This window comes from Equus quagga, chromosome 14, assembly GCF_021613505.1.
Source record: "Equus quagga isolate Etosha38 chromosome 14, UCLA_HA_Equagga_1.0, whole genome shotgun sequence".
NCBI classification, from domain to species: Eukaryota; Metazoa; Chordata; class Mammalia; order Perissodactyla; family Equidae; genus Equus; species Equus quagga.
Window position 1 is genome coordinate 68338877 of NC_060280.1, and position 20256 is coordinate 68359132.

The following is a 20256-nucleotide window of genomic DNA, read 5'->3' on the forward strand; positions in this document are numbered from 1 at the left end:
CTCTGCTCTCATATTCTCCCAGCTCCATCCAAGGTGATGCTGGCAGGGGAGGGGAGAGTGACCAGGAGCAGGGGAAACAGCATCTCCTGAGTACCTGTTGTGTACCAGACACCACAGGGGCACTTGGCGCAGATCACTTCCAATCTGGAGGTCAGCCCTTCAAGGTGGATAAACTGCCATTTCACAAATGAGGAAACTGAAGCTCAGGGAGGGTGAGGACTTGGCCCACGTCCACTTTTAGCAAGGACTTCGGGCAGAGCTGGAATTCACGCTCAGGTTTGTCCAACTCCACACCACTCAGGTTTGTCCATGCTCTCTGGTCCCCCACTCGTGGCTTTTCCTCACTTTCCTGGAATCCCTAAGCTCCCAAATCAAGACACTTTGCCCAGGTCTGTTGCTTCGCCACCACCTGCTGCCCATCAGGTCAGCTCCTGGCTCCCAGGGACCTGCTGAGCTGGGCTTTCTTTTGTAATGGCGTCTTCTCATTTGGACTTGGTTCTGTTCTTTCTCTTCCTGTCTGGGCGAGTGACTATTAAGAGCTGGTTTTGACTGTTTAGAAAGCACCACGCAGGGACACCGTGGGTTGTAATTGGTAAAATGTCTCAACCAAATGCCATATTCTCCGCCGGTGGCTGATCAAGGGATTATTACCATTTTAAAAATAGTCTTTCGGAATTCAGGGTTATCTTTTACCATTTAAAAAATTACTAATTTGATTCTGTTTGGAGAGGGTTTTCCTTCTTGCGACTCTGTGGAGCTTCCAGTGGAGCCCGTTTGAGGGGAAATGTTCCCTACGGTGTCCTGTAAGGGACATTTCTGAATCCCGATTGCTTATTTCTGGGCATGTAAGTCAATAGTATTGCTTCCAGTTTCTCTAGTTCCGTCCCTCAGTTCTTGCCTGTGTGAGATCTCCCTTCTCCATCCCATATTCTCCCTTCTCATCCCCCAGAAGATGTCCTGGGTGGTATTGGAATAGTATAATCTTTCTTCCTGATTTGGGAGAAATCATATTTGAAAGAGGCAAGGAAAAAAAGCAGCACAGCATTAGAGGGCCCTTAATTTCCTTCACTTAACTTGGTCTAAAGATCAGAGATTCTGAGCAGCCCCCTAGCGACTTTGTTAGGGCCGGGATAAGATGAGCACACCTTTCATCTGAGGATCGGAAATGGCTTAACAGGCTCTAATTAAGCCTTTGGGAGAGGGAGGGCTGAGGCGTGGAGGTCTGACATCCCTCACTAAAGGTGCAGATCTAAAGTTTTCTATTGGCTCACTGTACATCACCATGGGGTACCTCAATTTTCTTCCTCTGTGCAATGAAGATGGTGATCCCCCAACGTTTGGCCTGGCTAAGCCCAAGGATTATTGAAACTGGGTCTGATGGTGCTGTCTTCTGCTTGCCTATGGTTAGACAGAAACCTGGCTCTGCTGACATAATAATAATAATAGCTAACTTTTATTGAATGTCTTCTATGTGATGCACTGTGCTGGGTGATATACATATGTATTTTCAATTTCTTATCTTTTTATCAACCATGCATAAAAACTATTCTCTCCATCTTGCAGGTAAAGAAACTGAGACAGAGGTAGATAATGTGTCCCCATTCACAAAGCTAGTAAATTCCAGACTTAAGAACTGAGTCTGGGTCTAACTGTCTTCAAAGTCCATGGTCTTTCCACTCTGCAGCATGGCCCCAGAACATGTTGGAGGAGACCTTCGAGGCCTCTAGTCTAATCTTCCAACCCAATGCAAGAATGTTCTCCACAGTGTCCCTGAGAGGAATGGCCACCCAGCCTCCCCCCGAGCATGTCCTGGGCTGGGGAATTCACTGCCTCTCAAGGGATGCATTCCAAGGTCTTCCAGGCACTGGATCAAAATCTGCCTCTTAATTCTGCCCTATAAGCAGCCCAGAATAGCCTGCCTTCTCCTTTTTACCAGCTCTTCAAATATTGGAAAATAGTCTGATTTCATTCATTCATTCATTCTTGAAATTTAGCATAAAATTTTTTGAGCACCTACTCTGTGTCAAGGACAGGAAATGTATGGTAAATGAGTCATGATTCCTGCAAGAGCTCACAGTCTTTTGGGAAAGACAAAAATCGCAGTCGACAGTTACTACACAGCACTTGAGTTGTTCCGCCTCTCTGATTTTTCCCTTTCTCAAACAGCAGCCCCTAGCTGTTCCCAATGCCACCTGGCCTCCAAATCTCTCACCGCCAATGCTTTTTGGTTTGTCAGGGTCACTGTTAAAACCTGAGGCCCAAACTGAGGACCACTCTCCGGATGGGGTGAAGTGACACAGAACTGAGAGCGTGTGGGACTCTCAGTTTCCTCACTCCAAACACTAAATTTCTATTCACCACATTAGTGTGCTTCCTGGAATTAGTTTTTGAATTTTTGATTAGTTCTGAACTCTGAGGCTTGGGGTCAGTGAATAACTCCACCTCCCCCTCCCCGCCCCCCAAAGACACGGGGTTGCTGTCCCATGAATTTTGCATAGAAAACATCCCTGAGCCACCTTTTCCTGGACCACTGATCTGTTCCTATGGAGATGGAGAGATTAGCAGAGCTGGCCAGGAGAGGGTGAGTAAAAAGCCTTGTGAACTGCTAGCCATCCTTCGTGTTCTAAAGCTGATATAAATGAAGCTTTCAAGGGAGTTCTCTGGAGACGTGAGTGTGGTTCTAACCAGAGGCAGGTGGATGGATGAGATAACTTTCATGAGTCACCCTGGCAAACCAAGAACTCAAGGATCCTGTGTCCTCTAAAAGGTTCAGGGGCTCCAGCTCCAACTTCCTGAACTTACTGCAGGTCCCACCAACTAGTTTCTGGGAGGACAGACTGCCTCTCTTTAGTCTCCTCTCCTGCCGTCTGCCCCCTTTCCTGGGAGATCTGGGGTCGTCCTGGGTTGGTGGCAGCAGAGCTTGCTTTGACAGCACTCCGAGTTGCGTCAAGGCAGCTACTTTTCTCATCATGGCCCTATGCAGCCAGGAACCCCAGTTGCTTTGACGGCAGTTTTAGCAGACCTGCTGGGGGGATCCCCCCCGTCCCCACCTCCAGGCCCCTTCCCTTACTTCAAAAGTAAACAAAGAACAACAGAAAACCCTCAAAACACCCTGTGGGATGAGAGTCTGCACTGCCATTGCCCGCACGTGGCATTGGGGGAACAGTGAGGGAAGTGTCTTCCTCTACATGGAAAGCACCCCTGCTAGTCCCCCAGCCTCCATGCCCCTTCGCCAGCCCCTCTCATTACAAACCTCTGTGACAGCTCAGGTCCCATCTGCACTAACAGAAACAGCCATTAAGGCTCAGACAGGTTGCCAGTGGGGGAAGCTGCTCAGAGTGCCCTGATTCCTGCTGTCTAATACATTTTCAATGGGAGGAAGGAGTTTGCCATAAATATGCAGATCCTTTGAAGCCGCCTTTGCGGGACCTGGCTCAGAGCGCTGGAGCGGGGGTCTGATTGCTGAAAATCAGCAGCCTCGAGTGCCAGCTCCCCAGCTGAGGGACAGACCTGAGAAGAGTGGGCCGGCTGGGGCGGCTGCTTGTGGAGCGACTTTGCCTTTGATGAGGGGATTCTGAGGCAGTGGATTCTCAGGTGGGATGGGGGAGAAAGAGATGGGTGGTTGGGGGCCGCTTTGAAGGTTACTGAAAACTCGCTTATTTCTTCCTTTTAATTAAGGAGCCAGGCAAAGGGGAATTGGCATGAGGTTTAAAATAGTTGACAACATCTCCTAGAATATCATAAATTCTTAAGAGCTGGAGGAGACCTGAAAGGTCATCTAGTTTAACTTTCCTTTTAGAAAATGCAGATGGGAGCGTGTCGTTCTGAGCCTAAAACACCATCGTGGCCCCCGTTTGCTTTCAGGATGAAATGGCAGTTCCACAGCCAGGCTGCTGTGCTGGGCCCTGCCTGCCTCTGAACCTCCTCCCGTGCCCCGTGCTCCCGTGCTCTGCCTCTGCTGCAGTATTCTCACACTGGTGTCACTCCAGGACTGGGGACTCATTGGGTGCAGACCCAGCAACAGCCAGCTGAGAGTGGTGCTCAGCACGGGCCTGGAAAAGGATGTGCTGGGGACCAAGGGACAGGTGTGCACAGAGCCCAGTACTGGGGCCTGTGGAGGTGTGCAGGGGGCACTCGGGACGTACCATTCCGGCCCTCAGGAGCTCACATCCAGTGGGGACACCAGAGCCCTAGGGACCTAGGATCTTGTCATGAGAGTTCTCTAAAGCCACTGCTCGCCAGTTTGCTCAAGAGAGATTTCATATGACAAGCCCCTCCCTTGGCGACTGGAATTTAAAATTCGAGTGGAAGACCCTTCAACTCATTGATATAATTCTCCCTTTTCCTTTTCTTTCCATTCTCTAAGAGCAATACTCCTCTAGTTAATTAAAAGCCTATTAAGTACCTCCTCCTGTGAGGGCATCTGGCCTTCCTGGCCACTCCCAGGACCACAGACAGCCAAGGGGCTGATGAGCTGGCCTTGGAATGGTATGATCTGATGGCTTTTTCTCCTCCTGCCTCCCTGGCCCACATATGTCTGGTTCTTTCTCCCAAATCACAGGACTGCTGATCAGCCTTGATGGGAAATTCACTGACTGCAGAAGCTTATTCACACATCAGCCAGCAAAGAAATTAGAGCTACTTAAATTTTCAAATGGGGGGCTGCTTTTGGGCAGAGGAGCAGGGTTTCAAAGTGCTGCATTTTAAAGATATTTCTTGTAATATGCCCCATCGCGCATCCTGCCTGAGCTCAGCCTGGGGAAGTTTGCCAGTTCTGAGTGAGTCCTTTCTGCGCCTCTTCAGCCAGCTCCTGCCTGGGAGAGCTGGACGAGGCCGAGCTGCTAATTTCGTCTCAGGAAGCAGCCTGGCTCAGTCAGCTCCCAAGAGACATGGGGCAGGCCGTAGGCCAGAGGGGTAGGGAGTGGAGGCAGGCAGGCCAAAGGGAAAGGAAAATTCAGGAAGGTGAGAGGAAGCCGTGTGCGGGAGCAGGCACCATGGGGCGGTGGAAAGACTCATCTCTTGTCCCAGCCCTCAGTTCCTAGCAATTCTGTTCCTCAATTGCTTCCTCAGTAAAGTAGGGATGATGGTCATAATAATATCTGCTTTATGTGCATCACAAAATTATTGTGAGGACAAAGTGGAATATTGTTTACAGATGTGCTTTGAGGATTCTGCTATATTGTGCAAATTTTAGTTCTGTCGTCTCTTGTGGAGATACCTGTCTATATATTTCTCTATCTTTCTATGCAGTGTTCCTGGAATCCAGCATCCAGTCTGGTTCAGGGCAGAGAGAAGGACAAAGTAGGGCTGAGCCACATGCTCATGTCACTCCTGCTGCAATTCCAGGGCCCGGCAGGAGGGCTGCAAAAACCAGCCAGTGCCAGCCATGCTTGGTGGAAATAAATTCTGCCAGCTAGTCTTCCTTGCTTCAGGATGGGTTCCCCACGGCCTTCTGCCTCCCCTACCTCTCTCCTTCCTCCATCCCTAACCTCTGCCCTTCCTCCATCCCTAACATGGCAGCATCACCAGTTCCACTTTGCAGTGGCTCTGGATGGGTGTGAAGATGAGAACCAGAAGTCATGGCTCTGCTCTCGGGAAAGTCTATAGCACATCTAGGGCCCGCCTGACGTGGACTGCTCAGACAAGAGCTGCTGACACCCCCAGACGAAAAACTCCCCATCTTCCCGGAGCACAGTGAGGCTCAGCCACACACTGTCTCCCACCTGCGAGCCTGCATCCATCTAGGGGCAACGATGAGCCGTTCTCAGCCCATCCCTGAAACCTCAGCTATGCATCTTGCCCTGAAGGACGGGGAGTGACCAGCTTCCTTCAGCCCCAACGCTTCATTAGAACCATTAGTTCAATTGGCATCGGCCACTCAGAGCTCAAAGTTGTGTGTTATTAGTACAGCTGCTTTCCCAAGATACTTCTCCAGCTGGCGTGTATAACAAGTGAAGCCAGGCACTCTCTATGCCCTGACCTGTGTCCATTGGCAGTAATTTTCTTGTAAGATGAAAAATCCCGAGCATGCCTGAGCTCTCTGATAAATTCTCTCCTCAGCAGCTGATTCGAAATACCTCCTATCTTTCAGGCGGTGAGAGAAGGATGTGCAGCTGAGTCTTCCTATTTACAGACTGTGCAGTACACTCACCCCGTGCCAGTTTGATCATCCCCAAGATGTTTAGAAGAGAGTCTGTGAGATTTTTGACCATACGAGAATAAAAGAGGGAGCTGAGATGTAGGTAAAGGAAATTTTTAAACCAGTACTTCTGTCCAGAAGGAAAGGCAATCTGAGCATCCTCACTGCCCTATGCAGGGACATTTGACTTCTCAAACCCTGAGCTAGTTGGAGAGTACATTAAGCCTCTGGGAGCATCAGTGAGGGGTGGTACTTTCAGTTGGAGCTGACTAGGGTGAACTGAGTTCCACTCCTGCCCCAGACAGTATTTATCTGTCACTAGAGTCCCTGAAAACAGCCCCTGTGGGTTTGTCTTCTTTGGCAGGAGGGGTGATGAGGACTAGACCAAATTCCACTTCGCATCCCAGAGGTTGGGGATTCAGGATGGAAGTCTGGGCACATCTTGGCAGAAGCCAAACATTCAAGCACAGATGAGTGCAGTTGATCTCATTATTTGTGGATTCCTTATTCGCAAATTTGTTTAGTCACTAAAATCTCTTTGTAACCCCAAATCAATACTCAAGCACTTTCATAGATATGCACAGAGCAGCGAAAAATCTGAGTCGGCAGATGGGCACGCTCCCAGCTGGGGTTGAACAAGGCCATGCCATCTTCTTGCTTCAGCTCTCATACTGGAAACGTGTCCTTTTTGCGGTCTGTCTAGTGTCATGTCTTTTGCATTATGTGCTTTCTTTTGGAGATTTTGCTGTTTAAAATGACCTGCAAACTTTGTGCTGAAGTGCTGTCTAGTGTCCCTAAGTGCAAGAAAGCTGTGATGCGCCTTACAGAGAATATACAGCTGTTAGAAAAGTAGCATCCAGGCATGAGTTACAGTGCTGTCATTCAATATGAATGAATCAACAATATATATTAAATAAGGTGTCTGTAAGCAGAAACACACCTAAAACGAGGTTATATATTGATTGCTTGATGAAAATGCTGTGACCAGAGGCTCATAGGAACCTAACCCTGTTTTTCCCTTAGGAGCAATGGTTCAGTATTTCTTTTTCCTTTTCTTTTCTTTCTTTCTTTTTTTTTTTTTTTTTTGAGGAAGATGAGCCCTGAGCTAACATCTGCTGCCAATCCTCCTCTTTTTTATTGAGGTAGACTGGTCCTGAGCTATCATCCATGCCCATCTTCCTCTACTTTATATGTGAGATGCCTGCCACAGCGTGGCTTAGACAAGCAGTGCATAGGTCCACACCTGGGATCTGAACTGGTGGACCCTGGGCTGCCAAAGCAGAACATGCAAACTTAACCACTGTGCCACCGGGCTGGCCTAATGGTTCAGTATTTCTGATTCGGTGTTTGTGGCAAATTTTTAGAACTTAACCACCATGAATAACAAGAATCAACTGTAGTGAGATTCAGCCAGGAGAGAAGACCAGCAAGAAGTTTTCTTACAGTGGCTTTTTCTCTCTGTGTTCATTACCCCATACTCTTGCTCTCTTGTTTTCTCACAACGTTCAAGGACCTCATCTGCCCCTTGATGCCCTGGCCTTCCTCCTGATTCCCCTGATGTAGAAGTAGAATCTAGATCCCATGCTCCTGGGGCCAAAAGGAATAATAAAGGTCCTCTAGACCAGTGCTGTACTCGAATGCTTGGATTCTTGCAAATGCGTTCTCATGAAGTAGAGTTGGTGCTTGAATGCCTCCAGTGTTGGAGAACTCACTACCTATAGGGACAGTATATTCCATCTTGGAAAGCTCTCGTTGTTGGAAAGCTTGTCTGTGTATTGGGCAGGATTCTTTCTTTCTGAAGCCTGTTGCTTTTGTTCTTTGTTCTGTTTCTTGGGTCCGCACGTCTATTCCATCCTTCCCATGGTTGCCTTTACATTTTCATTCTATAATGTGATTTCAGTCTCTTTACTTTCCTGGTCAATATCCTTGGAACACATTCCAGTTAGTCTATGCTCCACTTCAAGAGTGCTGCCTGGAACAGTATGCAGTATTTCAGGTGAGCTCTGAGTGGAAGAGCACTTCCCTTGTATAGGACCTGCCATCCCTTTGTAAATGGGGTGTGCAACTGAGAAGGCTAGAATGTGTTAATACTTATAGATTTATTTCCAGGTCAACCAAACATGATGTCTTAGTCCCCAGACCAGGCTCTCTAATGGCGGAATGCCAGGCATCAGCCACTGGGCTCAGAGAGAGCTGTTTCGTGGCAGTGGGAGATGCCCTTCCTCATGTCCCTCTCACGGGTGGCCACCTGCTTCATCTTCATACCTGGGCAGCATGCTTCCAGTGCCCCCTGCACTCATCTCTCCGAGGCCTTTTCTGGTGTCCCTCTCAGGCCTGTCTGTCCCTGGCTTTGCCCCAGGCCACTTTGCAAAACTATGCCACATTATAAATATACCCGGCATTTTCAGGAATTCACGTTTGAGCTGGAAGGGGCTAGACTACATCCTTCTTTTATAGGTAAGATAACTGAAGACTAAAAAGAAGTGACTTGCCCAAAGAAATTTCATAATTCAATTCAACAGATATTTATTGAGTACCAGGTGCCTTCTTGGGAGCTGGATCTACAAAGGAGAATTTATTAATGCAACTGCCAAGTAAAGATGTGTGCCGTGCTAAGTACCGATTCCAAGGTAGGCACTGGGGATGTGATGGGGAGCAAGACAGAGTCTCATCATTCACGGACTGTATTGTCTGGTGGGGGAGATGAGCTTGAAACCAGTAAGCACCTAAATAGTCACGTGACTGCAGGTGTGACGAGTGCTACAAAGGAAAAGTTCAGGGCACCGTGTATGAGTCCCTGTGATGGGGACTTGACTGAGTCAGAGGGGCTGAGGAGGGCGTCCCCAAGGGGGTGACGTTCAGGACAAGCTTGATGGATGAGTGGGCACCCCCAGGTGAAGAGGAGTGCGAGAGTCCAAACTGAAGTCTCCCAGAGCTGGTGGTCTGTATGGAACTCGGAGACCAGAAGCCAGAATTCCCGAGGCTTTCCTTTATGCACTGTACCCCACTGTCGCCTTCCTCAAGCTTTATTTAAATATCCTCCTCTAAAGATGTAAGTCAGAATCAAAGGCAAGGAAACGCAACGGCTGACTTCAGGGATGTGGGCTCTCAGGCAGGAATGCTTATGGCAAATACCAATGGGTAAAGAATAACAATTCATTGTTTAACTACACATCCATAGCCTAGGAAAATGACTATCTTGGGGAGCAGTGTAGCAAAGTGGACCTGCCTGGGTTTGAAGCCACATTAACTATGGAGCTTAGGGCAAGAAACCTAACCTCCCCAAGCCTCAGTTTTCTGATCTGTAAAACAGGGATGATAGCCATACCTCCCTTGTAGTGTGGTTGGGAAGATTACGTAAGATAACAAAGCATTTAGTTCAAAATGTGGCATGCAGTATATGTTCAAAAGTATTAGCTTGTATAATTTTCTTATAGTTAGTCCTTTAGTTACTAGTGACCAGAACTAGGAGTTAATCGATGCCAAAAATGTATTTATTGATCATTAGTTATGTTCCAGGTCCTCTGCAAGGGGCTGATTATAAGGTACGGAACAGGTCCACATCCCGTGTGCCAGGTACTGTCATACTTTTGAGGCTGACTTGCATTTAGGTTGAATCCAGGACACACATTAACACCCATCGATGCATAATTCAACCAAAGCTTATGAAAACAAAGTTACCCCTGCTGTGTACATTGCACTCTGATCTATTCCAGATATATATTTCATTTTTAAAATGCAGGTCTTGACCCGCTAAATGGATTTCATAACCCGCTAATGGGTAGCAGCCACAGTTGAACAAAACATTGCCTTAGACCAACTGAGTTGAAGGCTTAATAAGCCCAGGCAGAGTTCATTCGATAGGAAGTCTTCCCAGCTTTCCCCAGGCTCGTTTTTGATCTCTAACCTTTGGCATTTGCCATTGTTGTCCTTTGATCCTGAATTTTCACAGCATTCTGCATGTAAGCACATATTTTGTGCTAAAAGAATATTTTGGCTACGAGAATGAGGTCTTTGGTCAATATGAGTGACTCTGTTTCCCGCATCACCCCGTCAGGCTCTCAATTGGGCCCTTACTCATGACCCAATCTCCAGGGTAGACTAACCTTTTATGATAGGAGATATTGGATTTAAATTCAATAAACATTTTATTCCTTCATGCCAGTGGTGTTCGCCATAGAGTTTCACACTACAAGCCCTTTGAGCTGGTCTTATATCGAGGTGCACACCTGTATTGTAGAGACCCTGAAACTGTAACTCAATCGAATTAATTCCCGGGGTCTCCAGCCATAGCGTTCACACCTGACTGTCATTTATGTGCCTATATGTCGACATCAGTTCCATGCACTGCAGGAGATGCTAATACATTATTATATGCATTCTTCCTAAAGAGAACTTCAACTTCGAGCCCTGAACCTGAGGTTAAAAAAAATGAGTTGTTGGTTATGGTTCTTTCAACTTTGGATGGCCCAGGAGAACAAGGATCTGGAAGAAAAAGAGCTTGTGTTTGCCTTTAAGCTTTTGTCACATCTGTGATTGCCTCAGTTGTTGTTGGTGCTGTCGAGGCGGTTCTGACTTGTTTTCATGGCTAATTTTTGGAAGTGGGTGGCCAAGTCCTTCTTAATCTGGAAGCTCTGCTGAAACCTGTCCACCATGGGTGATGCTGCTGGTATTTAAAATCCCGGTGGCATAGCCTTCAGCATCACAGCAACATGTGCCGCCACAGTGTGACAACTGACAGACAGGTGGTGTGGCTCCCTGACCAGGAAACAAACCCCGGGCCATGGCATTGAGAGCCCCAAATCTTAAGCACTAGACCACCAGAGCTGGCTGATAACATGCCAATAAGTGGAGAAGGGAAGGAAGACTACCCTTATCTTACAGCTAGCAAAAGTGGCAGGGTGGAACTTGAAGCCAAATCTCCTGACTTCTGGTCAGCTACATTCCCACCAGCCAGACAATAGTACTGTTGTCTTATGTTCCCGTGGCTTATTATGACTTATCAAAAACCATGATGCACATTATCTCAGTTGATTATCAACAGCAATGCCATACTAAGGGCAGGCAAGTTCATTTATTTCTATTTTACAGATGAGGAAGATTCAGAGAGGTTAAATGATTTGCCCAAGGTCACACAGCTTATGCATGGCAGAGGAGGATGGAAAATATGTCTTCTGATGCCCCCTCCTGCATCTCCTTGTGCCAAACGCCTAAGTAACCACCCGGCGCCTTGGTCAGAATCACTCTTGTGGACTCTTATAGGTGACTCCCTGTATTCTCCAAAGAACAAGTTCACAGTGATAGAGGTATGTGGGAAGACCCAGTCCGAAGGTCTGGATAGCCTGCACCTGCTCTAACTCAGCCAGATGGTATAGTAGTAAATAGAACACGAATTCAAATCCCAGTTTAATCCCCTATTAATGTCATACTCAGCACGTTGCTTGCTGTCTCTGAGTCTCAGTTTCTTTCATTCATTCAACAAAACCTTGTAAGAAGTGCCTACATTAAGCATTATTATCGTTGTCTGAAGTGCCTATATTTCTCAAGTGGGAATAATAACCGTGTTGTTATGCAGAATCAGGGGAATTTATGTAAGCAAACCACGTGGCTGGGTGCCCAACACGCAAAGGTGATCAACAAGTGTCCTTGAACTCTGACACTGGGCCAGAGGACGCGCCCGCCCTTGGCGTCATGTCAGCCTCTCTGGGTGCTGAGTCCTGGCCGTGCTGAATTCAAAGAACAGACGTCTCAACAGACATAACATATGACCTGTTACAGAGCCATGGGCACCGGCTCAGAGGCAGGCCAGGATGTGAGGAAATCACCCCGGGCTTTAAAAATGAATCCCTTTTTCCCGACTTGGGAGAGAACAAAGTGGGCAAATGCCAGCCCCCCGAGTGATTGTAGGGGGTAAGAGGCGCGCGGCAGCCCTGGGCAGGCCCACCCGTCTCTGCCATAGCGCAGGGCTCTCCCTCAGCAGCACAGTGAGGCAGACAGGCGGCGAGCAATGGTCTCGTTAGTGAGTGTGTAATCACAGCCCGGGACAAATGTTCCAAAGGAAAAGAACAGAGTTCTGGGAGAGGTTTGACTTCCGGAGTTAAAGGATGTGCTTCCTGGTGATTTCTGAACTGAAGTCTGAAGGATTAACAGGTGTAAATAGATCAGGGTTTGGAAAACTTCAATAAGGTTCAGATAGTAAATATTTCCGCTTTGCGACTCTACTGAACAGAGATGTAGATAAAAGGAGTCACAGACAATACTTAAACGAATGGGCTTTACCTCCTGAAGCAGCCAGCGGGCCGGGTCTGGCCTGTAGGCTGTGGCTTGCCAACCCCTGAACGGGCTGAAAGCGGGCTGGGGTGGGCAGGGGGTCATACAGCAGGGAGAGTTCCGGACAGGGGCTGGCATGCATCGAGACCCTGGCAGGAAGGAGCTTGCTGACTTGAGCACACGGGGGTGACAGGAGTGCAGATAAAGGTGGAGAGAGAGTGTGAGGTGAGTGTGGGGGTGGGCCGAGGCCAGGCCTCCAGGGCCTGGTGGGCTGTGCCAAGGACTTTGGTCTCTATCCTTAAACCAAAATGGGAAGGAATTGAAGGGCTTTTCGCTGGGGCTAGTGTGATCATATCTGAGATGTAGTTGCAGCGACTGGCTGCTGCCGTGTGGAGGACAGAACAAAGAGACGTCCAGAGTGGAGTCTAGGCCAGGGGAAGTTCTGCAGGAACTCAGATGAGTGCGGAGGCTGGGGAAGGGCGAGACGCAGGGAAATTAACTGACTCGCTCAGGGTCACCCAGCCCTGTGGTCATAGTGTGAGATGCTAATTCAGGGCTCCAGACTCCAGGTGACACACTTCTAGCTCTTTCAGAAGCGGCAGAGGACCCCTTGGTCATGGCCCCTAGACCAGCATTTTCCATGGTGTGTTGCTGAGGGAGTGACCAGCTTGCGTGCGCTGACCCAGGGTCACGGGGCTCACCAAATACAGGTCTTGGACACTCATTCAACTGTACGGTAGTCACCTTTCCAAAGGACTGTGGGTCACCCATATCGGTGTCATGGAGTCCATTCTCTAAGGCCCCTAGGCCGCCATTAGGCCTTGCCTGTGTTTTCATTACAGCAATTCTTTCAAGCTTGCTCCCTCTGTTGCTCACCCAGGGGTCTTACACACAGCTCCTGGAAGGACAGGGGCTCTTTGAGACAGCTATCCTAATAGCAGTAAGAAGTGACAGTTCACAGAGAGAAAAGAGACACTATGAAGAGCAGACAAATTAACTTACAAAAGCACAGAAATGAGGGCAGGTGGCATCCACATTTCAGTAACCCCTGAGCAGCCTTCTGTCACTGGACAGTGTAATAACCGGCTTGAGAATGCTGACACTGTGTCTTAAGATAAAGATGCTCACTCTGTTTAAGAGGACAGTGGAGGGGCTGGCCCGGTGTCGCAGTGGTTAAGTGTGCACGTTCCATTTCGGCGGCCCAGGGTTTGCCAGTTTGGATCCCGGGTGGGGACATGGCACCGCTTGGCACGCCATGCTGTCATAGGCGTCCCACATATAAAGTAGACGAAGATGGGTGCAGATGTTAGCTCAGGGCCAGTCTTCCTCAGCAAAAAGAGGAGGATTGGCAGCCTATGTTAGCTCAGGGCTAGTCTTCCTCAAAAAAAAAAAAAAAGAGGACAGTGGAAAGTATAATTCCCTTTGAAAGAATTTTTGGAAGTAAGGCTTTCAAATAAATAATTAAAATCTCCCAAATTTTAGCACTTAAAGGAACAAGATAATTATTAATTTATATGGCTTCCATGTCCTTTGGGGATCTTTGGATAAATGATACTTTCTGTGCACATGCAAACACACCCCATATCAGTTATATTTATGCCTATGATGATATGCCCGCCTATCAGATGTTTCTTCTAAGAGCGTTAGAATCAGGACTGAGAGGGAGTACACATTTGTTTCCAATCTTGTAGCTCAGTTAAGCCACACATTGGCCTTATTTTGAATCCTGGTTTTTTTCCCACGTATCAGCTCTGTGACTTGGGTAAATTATTAACTTAGGTGAACTTCACCTTCCTTATTGACAAAGAGGAGGGGCGATGAGACTCGTGTGCATAAACTCTCGTGCCTGGTGCAGAGCCCGCCCCTGTGAGCACAGTTGGCACCCTGGGTCGCGCTGGCGCCCACTTGCCCCGGTGAGCAAGACCCCGCTGCACGTCTCTGTGCTCAGTGATGTCACATTAGTAGCTGGAATCAGCCATAGTGGGAGTGTTTATACGACAGAAATCAGCAAATGCTGCCAATCAGGGTCTTTTTTTTCTGGAGAGCCAGTTTTTAAACATTTCCCAGCTCACCACTGGTCGGCACTCAGTCACTCGATTTCTCCACCCTTGCCTTGTCCTGTCAACCGTTTGTCGTCTGCGTTGCTGTCTCTCATCCATCCGGCGTCAGAATCACCTGGAAGGCTTGCTGCAGCACACGTCGCTGGGCCCTCCTAGAGTTTCTGATTCAGTCAGTCTGGAATGGGGCCTAAGAATTTGCATTTCTAACACCAAAACTGCTGGTCCGGGAACCAGACTTTGAAACACTCGTCTAATCTGTCTGATAAACTAAAGTCCACACTGCAAAGCCCTTTGTCGGGCCCAGAAGAGATCTCACCTTCTGTTTCAGACAATGGCATTAAAAATTAAATTGATGGATACTACCTAGCACTTTGCACACACACCATCTCATTTAATCTTCTTAAGAACCCTATGAGGTAATAATTAACATTTTAACCCCCATTTTATAGATGGGAGAAACTGAGGCTCAGAGGGATTCAGTAACTTACCCGAGGTCACACAGCTTATAAGCAGAGAGGCCAGGTTAAACCCAGGTCTTCCAGCCCCGGGGCGAGTGCATTCGTGGTGCAGATTGTGCGATGCCCAAGGGCAAGGAGAGGCTGAAATCCAGCATGCCCAGCTGTGCACCAGCATTAAGATGCTGTGTAGGCTAGCAGTGGCGTTGTACAAGTCCATACCCTCCCCTCCCTTCACGGCAGCCTCTGGGGCCTCTAAACTGGTGGAAAGACCGCACAAGTGGGAGCGACAGAAAGTACAGAGAGGGCCGCAGAAAGACATTATTTGAAGCATCATCAAGCCCACACATGTGGGCATGTGGAAGAGGCTTATAAAACAGCTGTCCCTGCAGGAGGTTTTGGGGCAGGTGTCAGCGGGGTGGAGCAAGGGAATTTGGCTGGAGGCAGAGCCACAGATTGTCAGTGATGAGAGCTGTATCTCCTGCCCACCCCTGGCATGTGTGTGGCATGGAAGGTGCCCAGTGGGTGGGGCAATTAGCCTGTATCCCAGGGCGCCTGGCTCTGTCTTGCCTGCCCTCCCACTGCCTTCCTGCAATTAGATTGCACTGGCTAATAACTGCCAAGCCGCTTTGTTGGATCTGATGAGTTTATTAATTTCTTGGGGGCTAATGGGAGGGTGGGTGGGAGATTCATTTCCCGACTGGAGCTGAGGGGCTAATTAGTCTCTTTGCCATGTCCCCAGAGGTGGAGGGGAGGTTGCATTGCTCAAGCTGTCAGATCTGGCTCTGGGTAAATCATTTCTGTCCCTGGCTTTTGTGGAAGCCTATCTCTTGGCTCGGGTAAGACCAAGGAGTCGGGGCTGGGTCAGGCAGTTTCGAGGATTGGGTCCATTGAGAACAGTGGGGGTGGGAAAGTCGTGGCGGGGAGTGGGGAGCTGAGGTCCAGCCTGCCCTGTTGGTGTGATGTGCACATTTAGGTGACACATAGGACTCTAAGAAAGTTCAATCATGTCCCAAACATCCAAATAATGACATCCAACCCCATTGTTCTTTATGTCCTTCTGGCCAAATCTGGCCCTTCCCACCCTAGGAGACCATCAGGAGCAAATTCCTTCCATTTTGAAGACAGGGAACCTGAGCCTCCGAGGAGAGAGTCATTTCACCTGACTTTGTGGAGTATCAAAACCCAGCAGGAAAAAGCTCTGTGATCAGGATTCGGGCGGCATGGCTGAGGCCCCTTCAAGCCTTTCTCTGGTTAGGGAGGCCTGCTTATGTGGAGGGCACATTGGCGCCCCGCCCGGGAGACAGCAGCAGAGACCTTGGATTTAGGAGTCAGACAGCTCTGAGTTCAAGCCATTAAACCTCTTGAAGCCTCAATTTCCTTACAAATAAAATAAAAACCCATCACTAGTCCACAAGGTTGGTGGGAGAATTCAGGGAGATGGTGGAACACATCTAGCTCAGTGGGTGTCTGGCAACTGTTGTTCTCCTTGCCCCTTTCTCTTGAAAATCTACCAGCTCATCCCTCATCCTCCCCACCCCTTCCCCTACAGAGAGAGAGGAGGAGGGGGCAGCTCAGGCTTGGAGAGACAGTGGGCGCCCCAGAGAGCCAGAGGAGGAGCCACCTTCTGCCTGGGCCTCCGCCACAGCAGCAAGCTGCGATTGAAATGATGACTTCCCCTGCTCCCAAGTACCAGACCCTGAGCAAGGGGCTAGGACGTGAGCATAGAGAGGCCAGCCCCACACAGGCAGGTGGGGGAGACGGACAGGTAAACAGTGTGCGGTTGGAAGAGCCAGACAGGATGGCCTTGAAAGCTTCCTTGGGAAGACTCATCTGGAGCTAAGAGCACAGGGGTTAAGCTCAGGCCTCTCCTCTGGTGGACGAGGTGACCTTGAGTTGAGTGGGCTCTTTTATTTTGGCATCAGTTTCTTTATCTGTCAGATGGGGTTTTCCGTGGAGATATGCATGAGACACTGCTTATAAACTAAAAATGAACACGAGCATGTACGGGAGCATCCTGCCCTCACAGAGATGGAGAAAGCTGCCCAGTCCCCTCCAGTTGGCGTCCTCCCGGAGGCTTGGAGAGGAGTTTGTGGTCATCTCCCCTTTGGCAGGTGAAAGGCTCACCTGTAGAGACCAGCGGGCTCCTGCTTGGAACTGGAGGCTGTAAGAGCTCCCAGCTCATGGGCCGGGGTGGCCCTAGTTTGGCCCTTCCCTCTTCAAGCTCCAGACCATGATGTCAGGGAGAAGGTCACTGCTCCCCATGACCCTCAACCCTCTGGCCCCATGGGGTGGGAGTGGGGACCAAGGGTGAGATGTGTCTTTATTGCTGTTGGAGCTTCCACAAAAGGAACCCAGAGCCCAGCTCTGGTGAGCAGAGCTACAGGGAACCTGTCAGAGTTTTCCAGGGAAGCTGCTGCTGGTGCCTGGAGATGCCTGGCAGAGGCAGACGTGTGCATTTCACTGGATTTCCAGCCAGCTGTCAGCCATCTCTCCTGGCTGCTCACCTCAAACACTCAGCAACAGAAACGATTTGCCAGGGACTCCAGCTAGTAGAAATATATTGGTGTCACACACACACAGATGTATTTATAAAAAGGTTCGCTGGGAAAACAAACAGACCATCTAAAAACCCAATAATGTTACGTTTAGGTTTAAGTGACTTTCTAGAATGAGGAACTAAGTCGTGGATTTTCTTTTCCTAGAAGTCAAGACAAGAGGGAAGCAGAAGGAAAATGGCATTTATTGAGTGTCAATTAAATACATCTCACAATGACCCAATGAACTTTCTATTATTCCCATTTTACAGATGAGGAAGCATGCTCAGAGAGGTTCAGTAACTTTTCTGAGGTTACACAGTTGAGATCCATGCTCCTGGGTCTGGCTGAATAATATAACGACAGATTGGGGCATTTATGATCTCAGTTGGCTCTGAGAAGAAGGTAGGGCAAACATGTCCATCCCCATTTCTCAGTGGGGAAACAGACTTGGAAAGATTTAAGTAACTTGCCTAAGTTCTAGCAGCTAGCAAGGGAATCAACCAGCACTAGAACATGGGTCTTCCCTTTTTGGTTCATTCGTTCAACTGAGCCATTCAGAAAACACATATTGAAGAGCCCAGTATATGCTAGTTCTCTCCAGTATACCGTTCTGATCCTTACTTAGGTCATCAGAATTATTGAAGGCAGGCTGAAGCCAAAGAGCTCTGTGGCTCCTTCCTGCCTCAAGATAATGCTATTCTGGGGGCCGGCCTGGTGGTGCAGCAGTTAAGTGCGCACGTTCCGCTTCGGCGGCCTGGGGTTCACTGGTTTGGATCCCAGGTGCGGACATGGCACTGCTTGGCAAGCCAGGCTGTGGCAGGCGTCCCACATATAAAGTAGAGGAAGATGGACATGGATGTTAGCTCAGGGCCTGTCTTCCTCAGACATTAGAGGAGGATTGGCAGCAGTTAGCTCAGGGCTAATCTTCCTCAAGAAAAAAAAAAAGATAATGCCATTCCACATGTTTCACTCCCTTCTGTGTAAGAGAACTTCCCTGAACCGCATTCCATTCCTGATTTGCTTTTCCATTTTCCTTTTCCACCTCTCCTAAGTCTTTACCCCTTTCTTCCCTTCTTCTCACAGGTCTCCCACCCCTCCCTCACTCCCCCAACCCTATGTAACAGTACCCCTGTCCCGGTCCAGCCCCTCTACTCCATACTCATATCCCTCCCTCCTTCTGTGGCTTACATATACATAGCCCACCCGGGGGCAGGGCACTGGCCTCTCAGCTCCTTCCGGCCCTGGAGGACTGCAGGACCTCAGCTCCCCAGCTCCCCAGCCTCCTCCTGCCCCCCTATTTCTTCCCAGCCCTCTCTTCTTGGTCTCCTCAGATTGGCCAGTGGCACGTGGCAGACGGCCTCAGCATGGACAGCCGTCTCTACGCCTCCAACATCTCCGACAGTCTCTTCAATACCACCCTGGTCGTCACCACCATCCTGGTAAGCTGGGTGCACCCAGGCCTCCTAGCTGCAGCTCCCCAGGGTGCCTCCTCTGGCTCCAGGTACACCAGGCTTCCCCGTGAACAGAAGATGGGAGCTCTAATCACAGCACCGAGGCCAATTCGTGATAGTGTAATTAAACTCAAGTCTCTGTTGCATATGGAAATGATATTTGATGAGTTTCAAAGCAGGTGGGGAAGAGGAATGGGCTGGAGAGATACCACATGGTTGTGGATACCTCTTCCAGGGGCACCCTGACAGCCGGGGCAGCTGTGCATGGCCACGGGAAGGGGACCTTATGATACAGGTGGGAGAAGCCCAGCTGGGGGCTGGATCCAGTCCATCAGGGCGGCCCCCAACTCTTTCACAACAGCCTGCCTTGCTTGGTGCCTATCATGTGCAAAATGCCCCCCTGCAGTGGTCACCTGAATTTTGGTGGGTTTTCATGGCCCGGTTCTTCATTTCCAGGTGGAGAAGAGAGTTCTAAATCTATGGGGCAGGGGACCATCTGCCTTTTCTATTAGACTCAGTTCTCTTCAACAGTTACCAAGCCCTTCTCCCCATGTGCCAGGCATGTGCTCAATCCTGGAGACACAAAGATGAGTAAGACTCAGTCTCTATCCTCAGAGAGGTTCTAATTTAGTAGGTGGCATGAATCAAAGTGCATTCCCAGCCAAAGGGTTCTTCCTCTTCCCCCCGAAGAGCTCATGTTTTAAAAGATTTTAACCAATTAAACCAACTGCATGTATTAAGCAATAATTAATTTGTTCTTCTCCCCTCTTCGCTTTTAACTAATCAAAAGCATATTTCCCTGCCTGGCACAGCGTCTTATCAGCAGGAGATAACCAGTGTTGCTACACTGATATAATTGCAGCCCAAAGCAGCAACTTGATGTATTCGTTAGCCTGCTCAGCCTTTTCGTAGCTAAATGTGCAAGGTCTGCAAACATGTCTGTTTCTTTTAGGGGTTTTGAGATAATAGAAAGAGCTCAGGGACCTCCATCACTACCTTCATGAACTCCTGGGGCCCAGGAACCCTGGACTGGAATTACTGATGCATTGGAAGCAGAGTGGGATAAAAGCTGGGAAAGAGGCGCATACCTAGCACCACAGGATTGAAAGAGAGGGGGTCCCATCCCATCGGGGAGGTCAGCAAAGCCTTAGGACAAGAAGGGACGTTTGAAGATGGACTCCAAAAGACAGGGAGAGATAGAGAGGGAGAAGAGAATGAGGAGAGTTGTTGTTTGGTGTCGGGAAATGCTGAAAAGTGCAGGTTTTCCCAGGAAATGGGCGTTGGTAGAGAGAGGAGAGGCATAAAGCCAGAAAAGGGCTTGGGTCCATAGTCTTAGGAACA

At 49.0% G+C, this 20256-nt stretch overlaps 1 protein-coding gene across 1 annotated transcript in view; it reads left to right on the forward strand.

The window, feature by feature from the left end:
- Positions 1-20256, forward strand: part of GRIK4 (glutamate ionotropic receptor kainate type subunit 4) — a 388041-nt gene that overhangs the window by 290092 nt on the left and 77693 nt on the right. The window contains exon 11 of the mRNA XM_046684804.1: positions 18796-18903. Coding sequence (XP_046540760.1) covers positions 18796-18903 — 108 coding nt within the window. The remainder of the gene's footprint in view (positions 1-18795; positions 18904-20256) is intronic.